Source organism: Ovis canadensis, chromosome 1 (assembly GCF_042477335.2).
Source record: "Ovis canadensis isolate MfBH-ARS-UI-01 breed Bighorn chromosome 1, ARS-UI_OviCan_v2, whole genome shotgun sequence".
NCBI classification, from domain to species: Eukaryota; Metazoa; Chordata; class Mammalia; order Artiodactyla; family Bovidae; genus Ovis; species Ovis canadensis.
Genome location: NC_091245.1, coordinates 14,526,419 through 14,543,860, shown reverse-complemented (window position 1 = coordinate 14,543,860; position 17,442 = coordinate 14,526,419). Strand labels below are relative to the sequence as shown.

Sequence of the window (17,442 nt, the reverse complement as noted above, 5' to 3'; positions counted from 1 at the left end):
GTCTCAGCTATAGGCCTCATGCTGAGGTACATCATCTGACCAATCCCAGGAAATATCAACCCAAACACAGAGCATTGCACAACCCAGGGACAGACTCAGCAGGAGCAGTAGGGGAAATCTGGAGCACCATCCAGAATACAGTTCAACTTAAAAATCTGCTTGTCCCTAAAACCAAACTCTCTTTTAGAAGAATGTCACACGTCTGCTCTCTTTACTTCTTCTCTTATCTTAGACAAATAAAATCAGGTACATCAGGTAAAGCTCCACTTTAGCTATAGCCTTACTTCCCTAAAAATGACCTTTCATTCTGCTACCAAAGTTATACTTCTCCTCCACCAAAAAAGAACCCTGAATACTTATGCCATTCCTCTGCCTTAAAAACACTGAGTGCCCCCTACTACCTACTGTATTCCTTAGCCCTTTACAACAGACTCAACTTTTCATTCCAGCCCTAACAACTCCCCACTCTCTCCGGCTTCCTACTTCATAACACTTTGCGCCTTGCGCAGGGGAAACAGAGGCCTTCATGAGTCTGCTCTTTCGCGCACCCTGCTGCCTTCCCAGAATACCTTTCCCCATTTTCGGACTAACAAACTAACAAACTCCTATCTCCGTTCAAGATTCACCTCAAATACCAATCCCACTATAAAGGCTTCCCAGTCACCCACCAACTGCTGCTAGGAGTTACTCCCCCTCTGTTCTCACAGCACTATACTCATTTTTATAATAGCACCCGCCGTGTGTGTGTGTGCGTGTGTGCATGTGTGCGTGTGTGTGTGCATGTGTGCGTGCATGCGTGCGTGCGTGCATGCGTGTGTGCGTGTGTGTGTGTATCCATTCTCACTAGGGCTGTTCCCCTCAGGAACAGGGGCTGTCATTCACTGTCATATCCCCAGTTCCTTGTGCAGGGCCTGACACAGAGAAGGTTCTGAACGAAAGGAGGGAAGGAGACAGATGTGAGGACTTCCAGTGAAAGAGACAGGAAGCATGAAACACTATGAGTGAGTGAAATAGTTAATTCATAACAAATTGTAAAAAATGATCTTCCAAATCAGAAGATTCCAAAATACAACAAACCAGGAAGTCTAAAAGGTTCCTGCCTGGCCCCTCAATGAGCAAAAGATGCTGTTTAGCAACTGGTAAGTCATTCAAAGGGACCTTCCCCACAGCTGCAATGAGAAACATACATGATTAGGACAACTAGCCTGGGATTTCTCTAGGGGAGCTGCCAAAAGAAACTGTGGCCAGAACAATGCAGACGAGAGCCTTACCTTTCAGTACTGCCTACTTCAAAAGAATCCAAGACCAAGAGATGGGGGCATCAGTGATAATCTATACTTTGTTAGCATATAGGCTCACCCTTTGAGAAAGGGTTACAACCTCTAGTTGTAACAACAACAAAAAAACCACACACACACATATATAAAAACACCCCAGAAAACCAAACAAGAAAAAAAAAACCACCACAGAACTACCCCACACATTTGAGAGTCTAGAGTGCTAACCAATATACCATGACACCCCATATTTGCAACACATTTCAAACCAGGACAGAATGCCCCTCTCCAGTCCAGTGACATGCAGTAAGCCTAAAAAGTAAACATTTAAGGAGAGAATAAACTTTAATAACACAAAACTACCTCATCCAGAAAGTATAGGATATACTGAGGGTCTAGTAGGTGTATAGTGCTGTAAGATGTGTTAATATGCCTCATCCCAAAAGCATGCAGACTCCCGGATTCCTTGCAGAGGAGAGAACCATCCCACTGTGACAGGTTTGTTTCAGGGCTCTGGGAATGGGAGAGGCAGACAGTTCTCACTGGGAAGGATGCAATCCTGTGGGCGACTCAAGCCATTTTCCACCATCCTGGATGCTGTCAGGATGTTCTTTACTGACTCCAGCACACAAAGCCCCACACAAGTCTTCCTTCTCTCAGTCCTCCAGCTAATCTCCAAACACCCTCAGCCTATCATCAACTAGAAAACCCTACATTGTCTGCTGCCGTATGTCAACGCCAGATCAGAAACAAGACTGCACTCTCCCCACGGCCATAACCCTAAGGGCTGTCAGTCCCCAGTAACAGAAGCCGATTTGCACCCAACTGCAATATATTGATTTAAACATACAGCATCATCTCCATTTCTATCAAAGGCAGACACCTACCATAATTAGGGATGATAACACAGGAGTTTGCCAACTTATTATATCAGGTCTTAAGCTGGCCCGATTTACTAGTTAGATGGCTATCTCAGTAACAAGAAAAGACAGAGGGAATCTCAACTTCGTACTGATCTTTGCTTCCAATGCAGGATTTCTATACAGCATTGATTCGGTCATTCTTGGTACTACAGTTTCCAGATCAACATTATGGATCTCTCCTGATCCAAAAGAATCTGGGCTTGGGAGAATCAGTGAAGCTATTTATCAACGAAGCCTGGAGCTGCTAGGGAAAAAGCTTCAGAGTGAGACAGTGCGGTGATGTGATGATGACATGTGGGAGCTGCTGACTAAGTGAAAGAGACACTTGGCGCCTGTCCCATGATGAAATTAAGTGAATAATAAAACATCTGAACCAGCTGGCCACTGAGCCTGAAGACAGAGCTATTCCCAGAGGGCAAGGGCTGAGAGCTATCAGAAAGGTATACAAAGGGTTACAGGTATCTTCGGTAGCTTTTAAAGGTGAAATAAAGTTAAAAACCAACATTCAGAGCAGTGAATGTATGAATTAAGTCCAGTAATTCCACTTCTAGGAACCTATCCAAAAAATATAATCAGAGATGCACAGAAAAATTTATTTATAAGAATGTTCATTATCATATTATAGCAGTGAAAAATTAGAAATGTACACACCCCATAACTGGATAATGTTAAATAAATGACCCTTACATTTGATGAAATACCATACAGCTTAAGAATGATATTGCAGGGACTTCCCTATTGGTCCAGTGGTTAAGAACTCACGCTTCCAATGCAGAGGGTATGGGTTTGATCCCTAATCAGAGAACTAGGATGCCACATATTGCATAGTATGGCAAAAAAAAAAAAATTCTGGCAACACAGATGAGGAAGAGAGAATAATTATATGTAGAAGTTCAACAAAACAAACAAAAAACTATGGTGGGGAGGCAGGTAGCAAGACTGAGCTAGGCAGTGAAGGCAAAGAGAAATTTGACACAAAGAGAAAACAACAGTGTCTTCCAGGCAGAGGGAACAAGACTGGGTGTGTGTGTGTGTGTGTGTGTGTGTGTGCGTGTGCGTGTGTGTGTGTGAGCGCACGCATAGGAGAAAAAGGGTGAAAGTACATGGATATGCTGGGGGTACATTTGCCTTAATAAGTCAGTCATTATCCCACAAACCTATCTCAAATTTTTTTAGCAAGGGCTAGAGAACCACTTTCTCATTACTTCACCTCACCTACCTCTCTGCCTCCCTAATTAGTCCCCAGTTACCAGTCACAGCACAGGCCTGGGCTCTGCCAAAGGGTGGGGCTTGGGCCAATAGTTCAACCTGTCATGCCCACGGAAGAGGTCCATCTAGGCAGAAATCGTTCAACAGCTGTGGGTTCTGGCAAGCTTGACAAATAAACGTTAAAGCCTTCCAGAAGAAACAGGGGCAATGAAATATATTGCACCTCAACCCTGGCATCAAAGCAACGAAGATTCACAGGAAATTGGAGATGGAAAAAACACCAAGACTTACAGTGTCTCTATTCTCCCACTGGGCTCCCTTCAACAGTTACCCACGAGATGCAGGAGTGGCCACAAGCCGAACCATGGGAAGAAAAGCAAAGTCAGTAGTTAAGAGAAGAGGGGGAGCCAATTACCTGCCTCTGCCAGTCCCTCTGGAATACACAAAGGTACAGGTGAAATGAACAAGGGAAGCAGCTATTCTCCGTGATCAGAGGACAGTGAGGAAACAAACCACGCGAGAGCTTGACAAAGGCCGCAGTTTGTGTCTAGATGTTGGCCTGGCAACTCAGACTTGGGGGGATACTTGTCTAAGACCTATAGCAATGTTCCAGAAATGATTATAAGGACTAAACCAAAATAACCACATGTCCTCTTTCTAGGCACCTCTCCCACCTGAAAACGATTCAGGTTCTGGGAGAAAAGGGAGTTAATCTTTCTTTGAGTGAACAGGACAAACTGGTGTATATTATACATTTTATGCCATGAACACTATTATACAGTGTATGTAAGTGAATGAAGGATTAGAAGAGAGAACATGGCTCAAGGAGGCTAGTGTGAGAGAAAAGCTCTATTGCCCTCATTCCAAAGCACCATACTGCTCTGCTCTCCCTCAGAGGAAGGTATGCAAGCGTGTTTCACACCTACACTCGACAGACTTGGGTATTCCCTCCTACTTCCTATGGTCCCCAGCATCAGACAGCCACACGACATAGCCATCTTGGCTGCTATACTCCCAGGCACTGCTGTCTCCTTAGCAGGACATATGACCCTGTTCTTGGCTCCACCGAGCCTCGGTTACACCACTGTACAGTGCCTATGTTACAGGAGTTATTACAAGTGCTACATGAAAAATCACAGGCAAGTGCTTACAACAGTACCTAGTCCATAACTAACATTTGCTGAGCACATAGCATTTTCAAGAATATCACTACTGCCGCTGTCTTCCAGTCTCAACCATCAGCAAGATCAAGTGCGACCTGGAACCAAACATGAAAATGGGCGACCGGGAGCACAACTCTTCAGTCAGAAAGTGAGCTGACCCAGTTCATCCTGGACCAGCATAAGCACAAGACACACTGTGACTCAAAGCAGCCTGTGGGAGAGACAGGAGAAAGAAGAGGTGGAACAGTTGGCGAATTCCAGCCACATACCAGACATATACACCATGAACTGAGTGTAATATGTCCTCTTATTTAATGTCCGTGGCAGTAAGTGCTTCTCTGAGTTCATCTTGGACGTGCAGAACCAAAATAACATGGCAGACAGCCCCAGGGTCTGGGTGGGAAAAGTGGAGGGGTAGCTGCTACTCTTGGGGTCACTCCTCTTCTCTGATTTCAGTCCTATAAAGGACACTCCCCATGACAGGTACATTCACTGCCTGTCACTCACTCATTCCTTGCTATGTTATTCATTCATTCCTAGTAAAAACAGAGCAAAGGAAGGAGGAAAAAAAAACTTTATAGGTGAACTGAGAAAACAAATGATTGCCAAGCTGGTTTCAATATAACCTCCTCCAAAAGCAAAAATAACCTTTTGTATGTAGGGTGTAAATTTTAACATCTACAGCCCTGAGATGATCAAATCAAGAGCTACTTGTCCCATTAGCCCCCAGATGAAGTCAGCAGAGTTAGAGGACACTGAGGACCAAAACAACTCCTACTCAGGGAGTAAAAAAGGCCTCCTTCCCCCACGCATGTTTTATGGGAGGAAAACAAGAAATGCTCTCAGCCCTCATACCTGCCCTTTGTTCCTGAAGCACACACGGCAGAGGGGGGCAGAGTTATGAGCGGCATGGTCTCCTGAGAACGTGAGGAATCCACTTAGGTCACTGCTAAACCTGATCCATAGGCTGTGGCTGTCCTAGTGTGGGTCACTGCTTCTCTAAGCCCTTGACAAAAGAGGAACCAAAAGGAAAAGTTATGTTGACCTCCAGTAGTTTCCACTCACCACCCATAAATCTGTAGAAAGCTCTGGCCTTTTATCAGAAGAATGACACTAAGGATAACAGGGAATAGAGCTACATTAAGGAGCTCAGTGCCCAAGGAGAGGTCTGGGATTCCTACTCTGAGGCTTTTCCGCTCCTGAAGGAATATGCAGATTAATTAATGTGATAACCCTTCCAAGGGAAGAGGCTCCTGCTGTTGAGTGGGCTTCATATCCAGGAATATAGAAGGATCCTCTAGGACAGGAAAGAGGGCAAGAAAAGGGGCTCTTGTATGGGACAAGGGTACAGTCCTGCACATCCCTTCATCCAGCCCCCAGCAAGGCCCAGGAACTGGAAGAGTCACTGAGAAGCACCACTGGTTTCTGGCCCGACCCACCATCTCTTCCCCATGGGTCTGGATAAAGGAGTTCTGACTCTTTCTGTTCTCTCAAAACTTCCTTTGACAGGAAAGGAACAGTTGACGTTGCTCATTATTGCTAAGACCCATCTGATGACTGATGAGCTTGCAGAGCCCTCAACCCAAAAGGGATTGGCTCCAGCTGTTGGAAGTTCTGAAGAAAAAAAAATGTTTCTATGGCATTGGGAAGAGAAAGGGGAAGAGAAGACAGAGATCAATGGAAGACTACTTTATGGATGTATATCCCTTTGTAGCATACAAAGCTCCTCACATTTATGTTCTTTTAGAAACTGTTCAGTTCAGTCGCTCAGTCGTGTCCGAGTCTTTGCGACCCCGTGAACCGCAGCACGCCAGGCCTCCCTGTCCATCACCAACTCCCGGAGTTTACCCAAACCCATGTCCTTCAAGTGGGTGATGCCATCCACATCTCATCCTCTGTCGTCCCTTTCTCCTCCTGCCCTCAATCTTTCCCAGCGTCAGGAAACTGTTACTCTACAGATAATGAAAGAAAGTAAAATATCTAGAGAAGCCCTGGCAGGATGTGAGTGCAGACCTCCTGCCACTCCCCCCACCCCAAAGGAGGTGACTTCACCCTTTCCCTTGGTCTCCCCCAACACTTTCCACACCCCATGGTCACTCTGGGTCCAGACCCTGACTGCTGATGAAACAGGGAGGGTTCGAGCACCCTTCTAAACAGAAAATAAAACTACCTATTAATGAAAAAGGGAGAAGTAAAAAGATTTCATTCATTTTCCTCCTTAATACCCAAGAAGAGCCTTGCAGCATCTTATCTGGGAGTATTTTTCTCATCTATAATCAACGAAAAGCCTGCCAACCTTGCAAAGCAAACACTACTCCCTGTAAATATTATTTTAGTAAAAAGTTGCCCTCTTTAAAGTCACTGATTTACCCTTTACAATGGCATCTCTACCACACCAACCAGCATTCCCCCTCCTCCCCACAATCATCCCGACTCCCTGTTCTCTCCAGACAGGGCTCTGACTCCCTGTAGACACAGGCAAGCGGAAAACCTGGCCCAAGAACCCCAGGTGCACCTAGGTGAGGGCGCAGAGCCCAGGGCAGGAGCCCTCCACCTCCCCTGCTGGGGAGCGCCCTGAACACTGCTGAGCTCGAGAGGCCGAACGTGGCTTTAGTGCCCATTCAAGCAAGAGAACGGGCTGCAACTGGATTACCTGAGAGGATCCCCTCCCGTCTCCCACTCTCACATTTACAAACTCTATCCCTCCTATGCCATTGCCCAAACCCAGGAAAAACTATGGCTGGCTCTGAGTCAGAGGGCATTCTAAGCCCCTACGGATTGATGGAGAGTAAAGATCCCATACAACACACACCAATAGCAAGCGTTCACAACCAGTAAGGACAGGAGGCGGGGAGCCAAGAGCCCTGCAATACCTCTCAGGTTATTGAGCCCCTCCAGGAACTTCTGGTACTTGTAAGCATTCATGCCCCGGCCCAGCTGTGTCGGCTCAGTGGCTGGAAGCAGGCACCATATCGCGGTGACAGCTGAGAAGGGAGAGCTCCACTGCGGTCTCCTAGCCCCCAAGAGCTGGACTTTGACCACACTTGCAAGTGACGTCACAGAGGAGCCTCATTACATTACAGCCCTTTGTGCGCCCTCATTTGTTGCAATGAGCAGAAATACCTCCCCAAGAGAGGCCCGCCCCTCCTTTGTGCAAATGAGGCGGGAGACCACAGCAGCCCCTGCCTGTCATCTGCCACCTTCCCGTTAGACCCCAGCCCAGACTCCACTGGGATTACTGCCCCTCTGGTTTAAACTCTAGGGAGAGAGCCTTAAATGCTTCTCAGGACACCAGTGAAGGGCCCATCTTAACATCGGAGAAAGAAACCTTTAAAGGGCCACACTCGCCATAGAGTGTCACCACAACAGGCGTTCCCGGGCAAATATCACATGGCAATGAGACAGGTTTTACAAAATAAACAACCAACTCTGCACCGTGCTCACAGCAGTCATGTTTACAGACTGGAATACAGCCACCTACAGAGGAGACGCTTCATAGGAACACGGTCCAAGGCAGGCAAAGAAGCAGAAACTGCTGTGGGAGCCCACTCCCCAAGTGCTAAAAGCCTAACTCAGGGAGGCAAGACCTTCCCCAAACACAACAAGGGAGAAAACGCAGCCCAGACACAACCCGCATGCTCCCTACTCTAGGGCAATATCTCACTGAGCTAATTTGTTTCTGGGCTTCCCTGGTGGCTCAGCGGTAAAGGACTCATCTGCAGTGCAGGAGATGCGGGTTTGCTTCCTAGGTCGGGAAGACCATCTGGAGAAGGAAATGGCAACCCACGTCAGTATTCTTGTCTCATGGTTAGAGGAGCCTGGCAGGCTATAGTTCATGGGGTCGTAAAAGAGTGGGACACGACTTAACGACTAAACCACCACCACCGCTTGTGTGTTTTCAGTTTGCTTTAGTGATGTCAGTAGCTGACGCAAACTTCTTTCTATTCCATCAGCCTCAAAAAGACAACTCACCCTAACTGTCACAGGCTCTTAGGATGATCTGCAAAGATTATAATTAAAGGGAAGAAATCCTCAAACTTCTTAGCATCTTTGATGTAAGGAATACAAAGTGGTTCATCTGCACTGTTATACTCATCTTTGAAAATGTTTTTAGGAAAGTAACTGCAAATTTTCAATTACAGATGAGAAAACAGAAGTTAAGCAATCTGTCCGAAAGTTGCATTACAGGTCAGTAAGACAGCACGAAAAGAACCTATAGTTCACAAACCTGAGCCAAGCACCCACGAGCAACAACCAAGTCGGAATCCAATGAACAACCCCTCATAAGAGAGATACCTCTCTCCCAAGTCTGAAGTTTTCCAAAGTAACCTGCCGGGTAGGCTGCCATTCAGTGACATGGTAGAACTCCCAATGATGCGGGCTGGATGCAAGGTGGAGAAACTGTATAAGCAGCATTGTGAAAACAAAGAGAAAAGGGAGTGTTTCTACTAGAAAAGATCAGGCTAAATAACATTAACAGCTGCCAAGACAATGGAAAGGGAAAATCTTCAGATAATAAAAATAACCAACCCAAGCTTTTGTGCCTTCTGGTGTTACTAGTTGGTTAATGGTGACGACAAGGTAGCCAGCTACTATGCAGATCTGAATGTCAGGAGTTGGGGGAACATGACACATGGTTCCTTTTTTCAAAGAACCATTTTAATGGGCAAAGTTAAAAGCATAAAAAGCTCTTATGCTTACAAAGCATAAAAGACAGTGGGATACGATAAATACATATGTGCTCAAAAGCAACTATAGATTCTACAACATACTACTGTGAGAACCAAACTATGTTTGAGGTCACAGACCGAGTACCCTGGATTCCTCATCCATGAAATGAAGCTGTGGATGCAAAAGGCAAACAATAAATAACAGTTCAGATCACATGTGTCTGGTTCCCTGGCTTTATTCTACTATTTCTCCTGGAAGAGTATGGATAAGAGAGCGCAGTGGAAAGAACTTTGGTTACAGAGTCAGGATACCTGGATTCCAGAATTTCTCTCAAGATCCAACTTTGCCATTAAACAAGCCATGTGAGCAGGAGCTCCAAATTCCTATAAAATGGTAGTTCTTGTTTTGTTTTAAGCCACAAGAAGCCACAAACTCCAGCGAGAACCTGACGAAAAGTAAAGCTACTCTCCCTAGGAAAAGGCATATTCACCTACTGCCAAACTTTTGTTTACAAGTGGATGGGGGTCAATGAACCACAGGTAAAGAACCTCTGGACTGATTTCTAAGACCTCGTCTGTGTCAAGATCTGAAAGCAGTTAACAAGGGACAGTCTGAATGTAAGTACTGGAAAGAACAATGTCCCTGTAAAATTCTATCCGAGACCCCTCCCACCTAAGGGAGGAAAGCAGGCCAGACAACAGGGATCTGACAGCAGGAACAACGGACTTTTAAAATAGCCACTTAAACTAAGTGCACTTAAAAGACAACACATGCTAGTCTGTCATTTCCTCTGTGTGTTTCACCACTGAAATTAATAACCTTTTATCAGATAAAAATTAAACAAAAACAAGGATGTTTAGAATCCTGAAGTGAGGGATGGTTCCAACTTGAGGCTCTTGGGAAGAGGGGAGGGGGGACAATGGCCTGGACTCCAGTTGCTTTCTTGCACACCAAGGGCCTTTCACTAGAATCAGAGCATTTCAAAGCACCAGGATCCAGCACCTCTCTGTGATCTTCGTGGCCCTTCATCTTTTATTCTCATAGGTCCCACAGTGGTGAACAATGAGAGGTAACCTCGAGTGGTAAGCGATTCTGCCCTAAGTTCCAGACAGAGACAGACAAAATGTGAAAGGCTCAGGACCTGGCAGTCTAACAGGCCTGGCCAGCTGCTGACAAAGGGGAAAAAAGCCCTGCTGTCTCCAACAGCCTTTACAAAGGCACAGACACCTAAGGGCTGAGTGGAACTGGACTGAACGCAGGCGGATCAGGAAGTCCAGACTGCAGCGCATGAGGTGTGGTCCTCACGCACTGCAACTGTGGTGACAGGATGGCAGTCAAAAAGGATGCCTGCCCTGCCCTCGGGTGGGCTCAGGGATGTGGAGCCTGGGTGGAGAGGTCTGAGTCAGGTTCAGGATATTATTCCTGAAACAGGACAGCAAGTCTGCCAGCAGAGTTTCAGCTGAGGGGAATGTTCTAGGCCCAAAAGGAGAGAACAAGTCCTATCTTGGCGTTCCCACAGTTCCCAAAACCTCCTGGAAATCCAGACCTTCCGTATTCCTCTGAGGCAACCTTTCCCTTAAAAATAAACGTCACCCTCTCGTCATCAGGGTCAGTGACCCTAAATCTGCACAGTGTAAGGAATTCGCCCATTCCACACGTACCTGCCGCATACTCGCCATGCCCAGCCCCTGACCTATGCACCTGGAGCACGGAACTCAGAGTCTAACGAGAAAGCCGGAGGAAAAAGGAAGGAATCTCTCCTCAGGACCAGAGAAGATGAGGGTCATGGGCGGTCGAAGTGAAGGCTCAACTGCTCATTCCCAATGCCAGCCCTCAAGACAAGAGGTTTTAGAGACACAAAAGGTAAAGCTGCTTTAAAGACATCATTTTCTTTGAGGCAGAACTGATACCCTGACAGCCAGTTGCCACTGTTACCCCAAAGCAGCTGAAGACAAGAAAAATGTCTCCAGTGACTTAACAAGCCAGTAACAAAAGCAGGTGCCAGGTTCATAGTCCTATTCAGGGAGCAACAAAGATCACTTTCTCCATTATCTCCCCTGGCAGCAGTGTCTGATGGAGCGTGGGGTTGAATTACACCTTGTCCTGCTGGGCCGCTAGACAGAAAATGAGTTTGCCATCTGAAGAAGGCTTGTCCCCAAGGCCAAGGCTGCAGGGCTGAGGAACAGAAGCGGGGGGGGCGGGGGGGGGGGGGATGGTGTTCAGGATAGAGGGGACACATGTCTATCTATGGCCAACTCATAGTGACATATGGCAAAAACCATCACAATATTGCAACTATCCTCCAATCAAATAAATTTTTAAAAATACACAAAGAAATACTCAGTTTCAAGAGTAACAGACAACTCAGATTTATACAAATTTAACCCATTTTATGTTACTCTATCCAACTGGCAAAATTTAAAAGACCAATCTTCAGTGATGTGAATGTCGTAGGTCATAGACAATGCCGATGATGACACTAAAAAAAAAAGACCTCTTGTTTAGAGGAAAAGACTGAAATAGCAGGACCACAAGAGGCTTTAACAGGAATTAAGTGTGAGTCCAAGGAGTTCTGCCCACCCTGTGCTTGCCCGTGGCCTGGAGAGGCACTTTGTGTGGTCAAATGTATACTACAGGGTTTGACAATGGACTTAAAAGGGGTTTGTGCTTTAGGCCATGGACTCTCAACCCAGCTCCCTCTCCTTGATCCTTTTCTTTTTGGTTGTGTGGTCCATGGAGAAATGGGTGCAACCCATGCATTCTCTCCTCCCTATGGTGATTACCATATTAAATGGTGTAATATACCATATTATATGGTGTAATAGAGACAGATCAACAGCTTCCTCCCTCCAAGAATAGTTTCTCTCATCAGCTCCATCAGGACCCAGACTACGGACACTGCTATACCTCCAAGTCACTGGAAGGACTGATGTTGAAGCTGAAACTCCAGTACTTTGGCCACCTCATGAGAAGAGTTGACTCATTGGAAAAGACCCTGATGCTGGGAAGGATTGAGGGCAGGAGAAGGGGACGACAGAGGATGAGATGGCTAGATGGCATCACCGATGCGATGGGCATGAGGGGTAAACTCCGGGAGTTGGTGATGGACAGGGAGGCCTGGTGTGCTGTGATTCATGGGGTTGCAAAGAGTCGGACAAGACTGAGCGACTGAACTGAACTGAACTGGTGGTGATTACATGAAAGTACAAGTCCAAACAAGGTAAAAAGGACTGAGCAATTGGAAGGGAAGGCAGAAACACCTGCTCCTAGGGAGAATCTGCACCTGCATGACCTCAGACCTACCTGAAACTAGGTCTATAAAACCATAAAATGTGAAAGCCTTATTGCTGGACACTCTGAGGACCTAAGAAAAAGATCAGAACCAAGAGTCACCCACCCCTGGAATGTAGTTATAGGTCTCCAGCAGAGAGAAGGGAAGGAAGGAAATTAATTTCAACAAAAGCCAACTAAGGGACTTCCCTGGTGGTCCAACAGTTAAAAACTCCATGCTTCCAATGCAGGGGGCATGGGTTTGATCCCTGGTTTGGGAACTAAGATCCCACATGCCATGCAATGCAGACCAAAAAAAAAAAAAGGCCTACTGAAACAGTTACAGGTATATAGGTGTAATAGAGAGAGATCAACAGCTTCCTTCCTTCAGGAACAGTTTCTCTCATCAGCTCCATCAGGACCCACACTAAGGACACTGCTACACCTCCAAGTCAGTTAAAGGTAGGCACCTGCCAAAGGGGGAGAGGGGGTGGTGGTGTGCTTCTGGCTCAATTCACCTGGCCTCCTCGACCAGCAAATAAAACAAGTCTCCAAAAAGACAGGCCACCAACTTCCAGTAGCATTTCTTTGTTGCTTTTGAGCAGAGGAAGGAGACAAATAAACATTTTTAAGAGTCAGATTCCAGGTACTAAAAATAACACAATGGAATTTTCCTCTGAAGCTATCATTTGCTAACAATGAAGTTATGCATATATATTTTTACGTTCAAGATAGACTGCTTAGTGGTGACTCCAGGATGGCAGGGATGAGCTCTAAGAAACTACTTAATTTGAACTAAAATAGGGTACTCCAGATTCTGCTGGAATACCCTGTAACATTAAGGAGGTGCTAAAACCACCTAGTAGACAGGATCTCAGTGAGGATGTCAACACCTGTTTAATGAGTAGTGGGTATATATGTATATGCTGAAGTATTATCTATACTTGCTTATATGCTTGAAATAGTCATAATAAAAAATCAAAGCAATGGATGAAACCATCCATCAAATTTACAAATATGCCTCCTCTGATACAACAATTCCACACCTAAGAATTTTTCCTAAAGATATACATACATAAAATGACAAGTATACAATGAAGTTTTTCATTTCAGCATTTCCTAAGAGCAAAAGAGTCAGACATGATCTAGCAACTGAACAACACAAAAGCAAAAGACTGTCAGCACCCTAAATGCCCATCAATAGGGGAGTGGCTAAATAAATGATAGTGCATCTACACAATAAAATAATAAGCATGGAAGAAAAAAGGCTTTAACGTACTGATAGGAACTAATCTTCAAGATACAATAAGTGAAACAAAATGTCAGAGTAGCGTGTATGTTACTTCTAATTTACGTATTTTAAAAAGAGGAAGGAGGAAGAATACATAGAATTTAGAATCCAGGAAAAAAAAAAAAAAGAATTTAGGTTCCATAAAGGCAGGGATTTTTGTTTTGTTCACTGTTTACCCCCAGAGCCTAGCATAGTACCCGGCACATGGTAAGTAGTCAATAAATATTTGCCAAATTAATTTTTTAATCATAAGATATGTGAAGGACTAAATGCACATATCATCTCTGAAAGGAAATGCAAACTGATAATACTCTTCAGGGAGAGGAAAAGGGTATCTGGGTTTAAAAAAGGGTGGGTTAAGAAAAGACGTTTCATTATATGTTATTTTGTACCTTTTGCATATTCAGTTACGTGAACATGTTACCTAACCAAAAAAGAAGTGTTTAAAAGCCAGGGATTTGAGATTCTGAATCCTGATCCCAGCACCGCCACTGATAACTTAACCTTCTCACACAGTCATTCATACATTCAACAAGCCTCCCCTGTGTGTCTGCCCTGTGCCAAATCTGTAGAGCACAGAGGATGGAGATGAAGGAAATGGGTGCTCTTCCCTCAACCAGCTTACAATCTAGTGCTGGAGACAAGCCAGTGAACCAAACACAATATAGTACAGCTGATGCCGATGAAGGTGCATGGAAACAAAGAGGAAGCATGGGAGACTGGGGAAGCCTTCCCGGAGGCGATGAGGCTGGAACTGGGATTCAGGGCCAGAGAGAATTAGATTGATGGGGACAGGAGTGTCTAGACAGAGGAAGCAAAGCAGAAACGTGGGAGAACGTGATGTGTTTAAGGAACTGAAAATAGTTTGACACGGATAGCGTGCAGGGTACACTCTGCCCTGGAAGAATGATGGCAGGACATGTAAGCTTGGCATGCCACAGTCACGAAACCATATCTCATCCTGAAGGCAATGGAAAGCCATAGAAAGGGTTTAAGCCTGGGAGTGACTACGAAGAGCATTGAGCAGTATCGAAAAGGAGGGAAGCAAGACAGAAGGGAGGGAGACCAGTTATGACCCTGCTATGTGAAATGCTGAGAAATAATAGACTCTAAGTAAGTAGCACTGAGAATGGGGAAAAAAGAAAGGAATGTGAGAGCAGAATTATACAGCATTTGATCACTGTTTTACCTGAGTTAAGGTGGGATGGGGTAGATGGACCAAGAGAGAGAAAATCTCCAAGTCACTTGTGTGACTGGGTAGAAGGCAGGGCCTTAAATACAGAGAGGAATATGGAGAAGGAAATGGCACCCCACTCCAGTGTTCTTGCCTGGAGAATCCCAGGGACGGGGGAGCCTGGGGGGCTGCTGTCTATAGGGTCGCACAGAGTCGGACACGACTGAAGCGACTTAGCAGCAGCAGCTTTTGTTCTGTCTTGTACAGAAAACAGTAATGGCATCATTGAATGTTTTTTTCAGAACCATATAAATATGTCTGTAACATTAATACTTCCTTTTAAGACAAATATAAATTCAAAAGAGATTTTATTTAGAGAAACTGTTCTAATTAAAATTGTTTTCCTTCACGCTAAGTTTATATTTAGATTCATAATTGTTGAGAGAAAAGAATTCACTGTAAAATAATGCCAACCTATATAATACTGTAATAAATTATTTTGTACTTTAAAAAAATAAATAAATAAATAAAGAGAGGAATAGCAGGTTTCCTGGGCTTCGTTGGTGGCTCAGTGGTAAAGAATCCACCTGGCAGTACAGAAGATGAAAGTTTGATCCCTGGGTTAGGAGTATCCCCTGGAGAAGGAAATGGTAACCCACTCCAGTATTCTTGTCTAGGAAATCCCATGGACAGAGGAGCCTGGCAGGATACAGCCCATGGGGACATAAAAGATGGATGCAACTTAGCCACTAAACAACAACAACAAAGCAGGCTTCCTGGGAAGAAGATGAAGGGTTCAGTTCATAACATGTTGAGTAAAAGGTAACTGTATAGTCAGGATCCAAAAGAAGTCCTCCAGCACTCCAAGACAAGTTTCTGGAGCTCAGGAGCGAGATCAGACCTAGCAATTGAAGCCATGAGTGTGAATAAAGCCATTTGAGAAAACTGTATAGAGGGTCAGACAGGTCCTAGAAAGCACCTTGTTTAATGGAAGATAAACCTGTAAATGAAGGGGGAAAATCACAGGTCATAAAAGGTTAGGGAAGGAGAGCTTTCAAGGAGGATGGAGTGTTTAATTTCATAGTGTCAAACACCACAGAAAGGTCAGGGAAGATCAGGGCTGAAAAATTGCCATTGGATTTGGCAATTAGGAGATGATTGATGACCTTGATTGGACAACAGCAATTTCAGGAGCACAGAGGGGGTTAAAAGCTAAAGGTCAGATATAAACTATGCTTGAGAATCTTGGCGAGGGCCTTCCCTGGTAGTCCAGTGGTTAAGAATACCCCTGCCAATGCAGGGGAACATGGGTTCGATCCCTGGTCCAGGAAGACTCCGCACACTGCAGAGCAACTAAGGCCTGTGCACCTCAACTCCTGAGCCGGCGCTCTGGAGCCTGTGCTGCACTACAGGAGAAGCCGCTGCTGCAAGAAGCCTGGGCATCGCAGAGGAGGGAAGCCCCTGATCATCACAACTAGAGAGAGCCCGCACGCAGCAGTGAAGACCCAGACTAACTAAACGACAAATAAATAAGCTTTTAAATGACCATCAGCATTTAGGAACTAACTTCCAGGGGGGTGATGGGAGGAGGTTTCCTAGAGGACTTTGAGGTGGGCTGTGAGCAATGGGTAAGAGGCTGGATGGCAGACACAATGAAGATGCTTCAGAAAGGCAGTCCTGCCTGGCTTCCATGTGCGGAGGCAGCGAGGGAGTTTGTTTGCGGGGGAGGCAGGGTTTAAAGGTGATGCTGAGGAGAGTGAGCCCTGCCTCTCTGACTGCTGCTCTGCAGTGCCTGCTGCCTGGCGGGCATTTCCACCTGAGTATGCCATAGCAACTAGATCTCAAGTTACTAAAAGTGAATCCACATCCTTCCTCCTCACATCAATGCCTCCTTTGAATTTCCTACTTTGAGTAACAGCACCATCCTTTGCCTAACCCACTCTCAAGTCCTAGTGGTTCTTCCAAATACCTCTAGTAGTCACCTTCTTTATTCAACAGTCAGCCTCTCCTGTCTAATTCTCACTACCTCTCACCTGGTTTGCTAAAATAGCTTTTAAAAAAAATGGATTTCCCTTCTTCTCACCCAACCCATGTTGCCCGTGCTGCTAGATAATCTTCCTAAAACACAGCCTTTATTCAATCATTCCAATAGATAAACCTCTGGACAGAAACACAAAACCTACCATGGCAGGTGGGGTTGAAGGGGTGGGAATCTCAATGAAGTATACAAACTCAACCACATGTATAAACTTTTATGGAATGGGGTTGAACAAAACATATCTAAAATTTTTTTAAGTGTCCAATAACTTTTAACACAGTGATTTCACTCCTAGGAATTTATATAAAATTTGTGGCTAAATGTGCAAATACACACACACATACAAAGTATATTTGTTCCAATGTTTATAACATCAAACGATGCAAAATCACCTTAAAGTCCAACAATAGGGGGCTATCTCAAGTA

General features: G+C 45.1%; 1 protein-coding gene across 4 annotated transcripts in view; it reads right to left on the bottom strand.

The window, feature by feature from the left end:
• Positions 1–17,442, bottom strand: part of MACF1 (microtubule actin crosslinking factor 1) — a 343,697-nt gene that overhangs the window by 269,267 nt on the left and 56,988 nt on the right. For 2 of the 4 annotated variants that reach the window (XM_069586919.1, XM_069586928.1), the window contains exon 1: positions 7,446–7,683. The exons of the other annotated variants lie outside the window; for them this stretch is intronic. In XM_069586919.1, coding sequence (XP_069443020.1) covers positions 7,446–7,497 — 52 coding nt within the window. In that variant the 5' untranslated portion in view covers positions 7,498–7,683. Of the gene's footprint in view, positions 1–7,445; positions 7,684–17,442 lie in introns of those variants that run through there. 4 annotated transcript variants of the gene reach the window in all.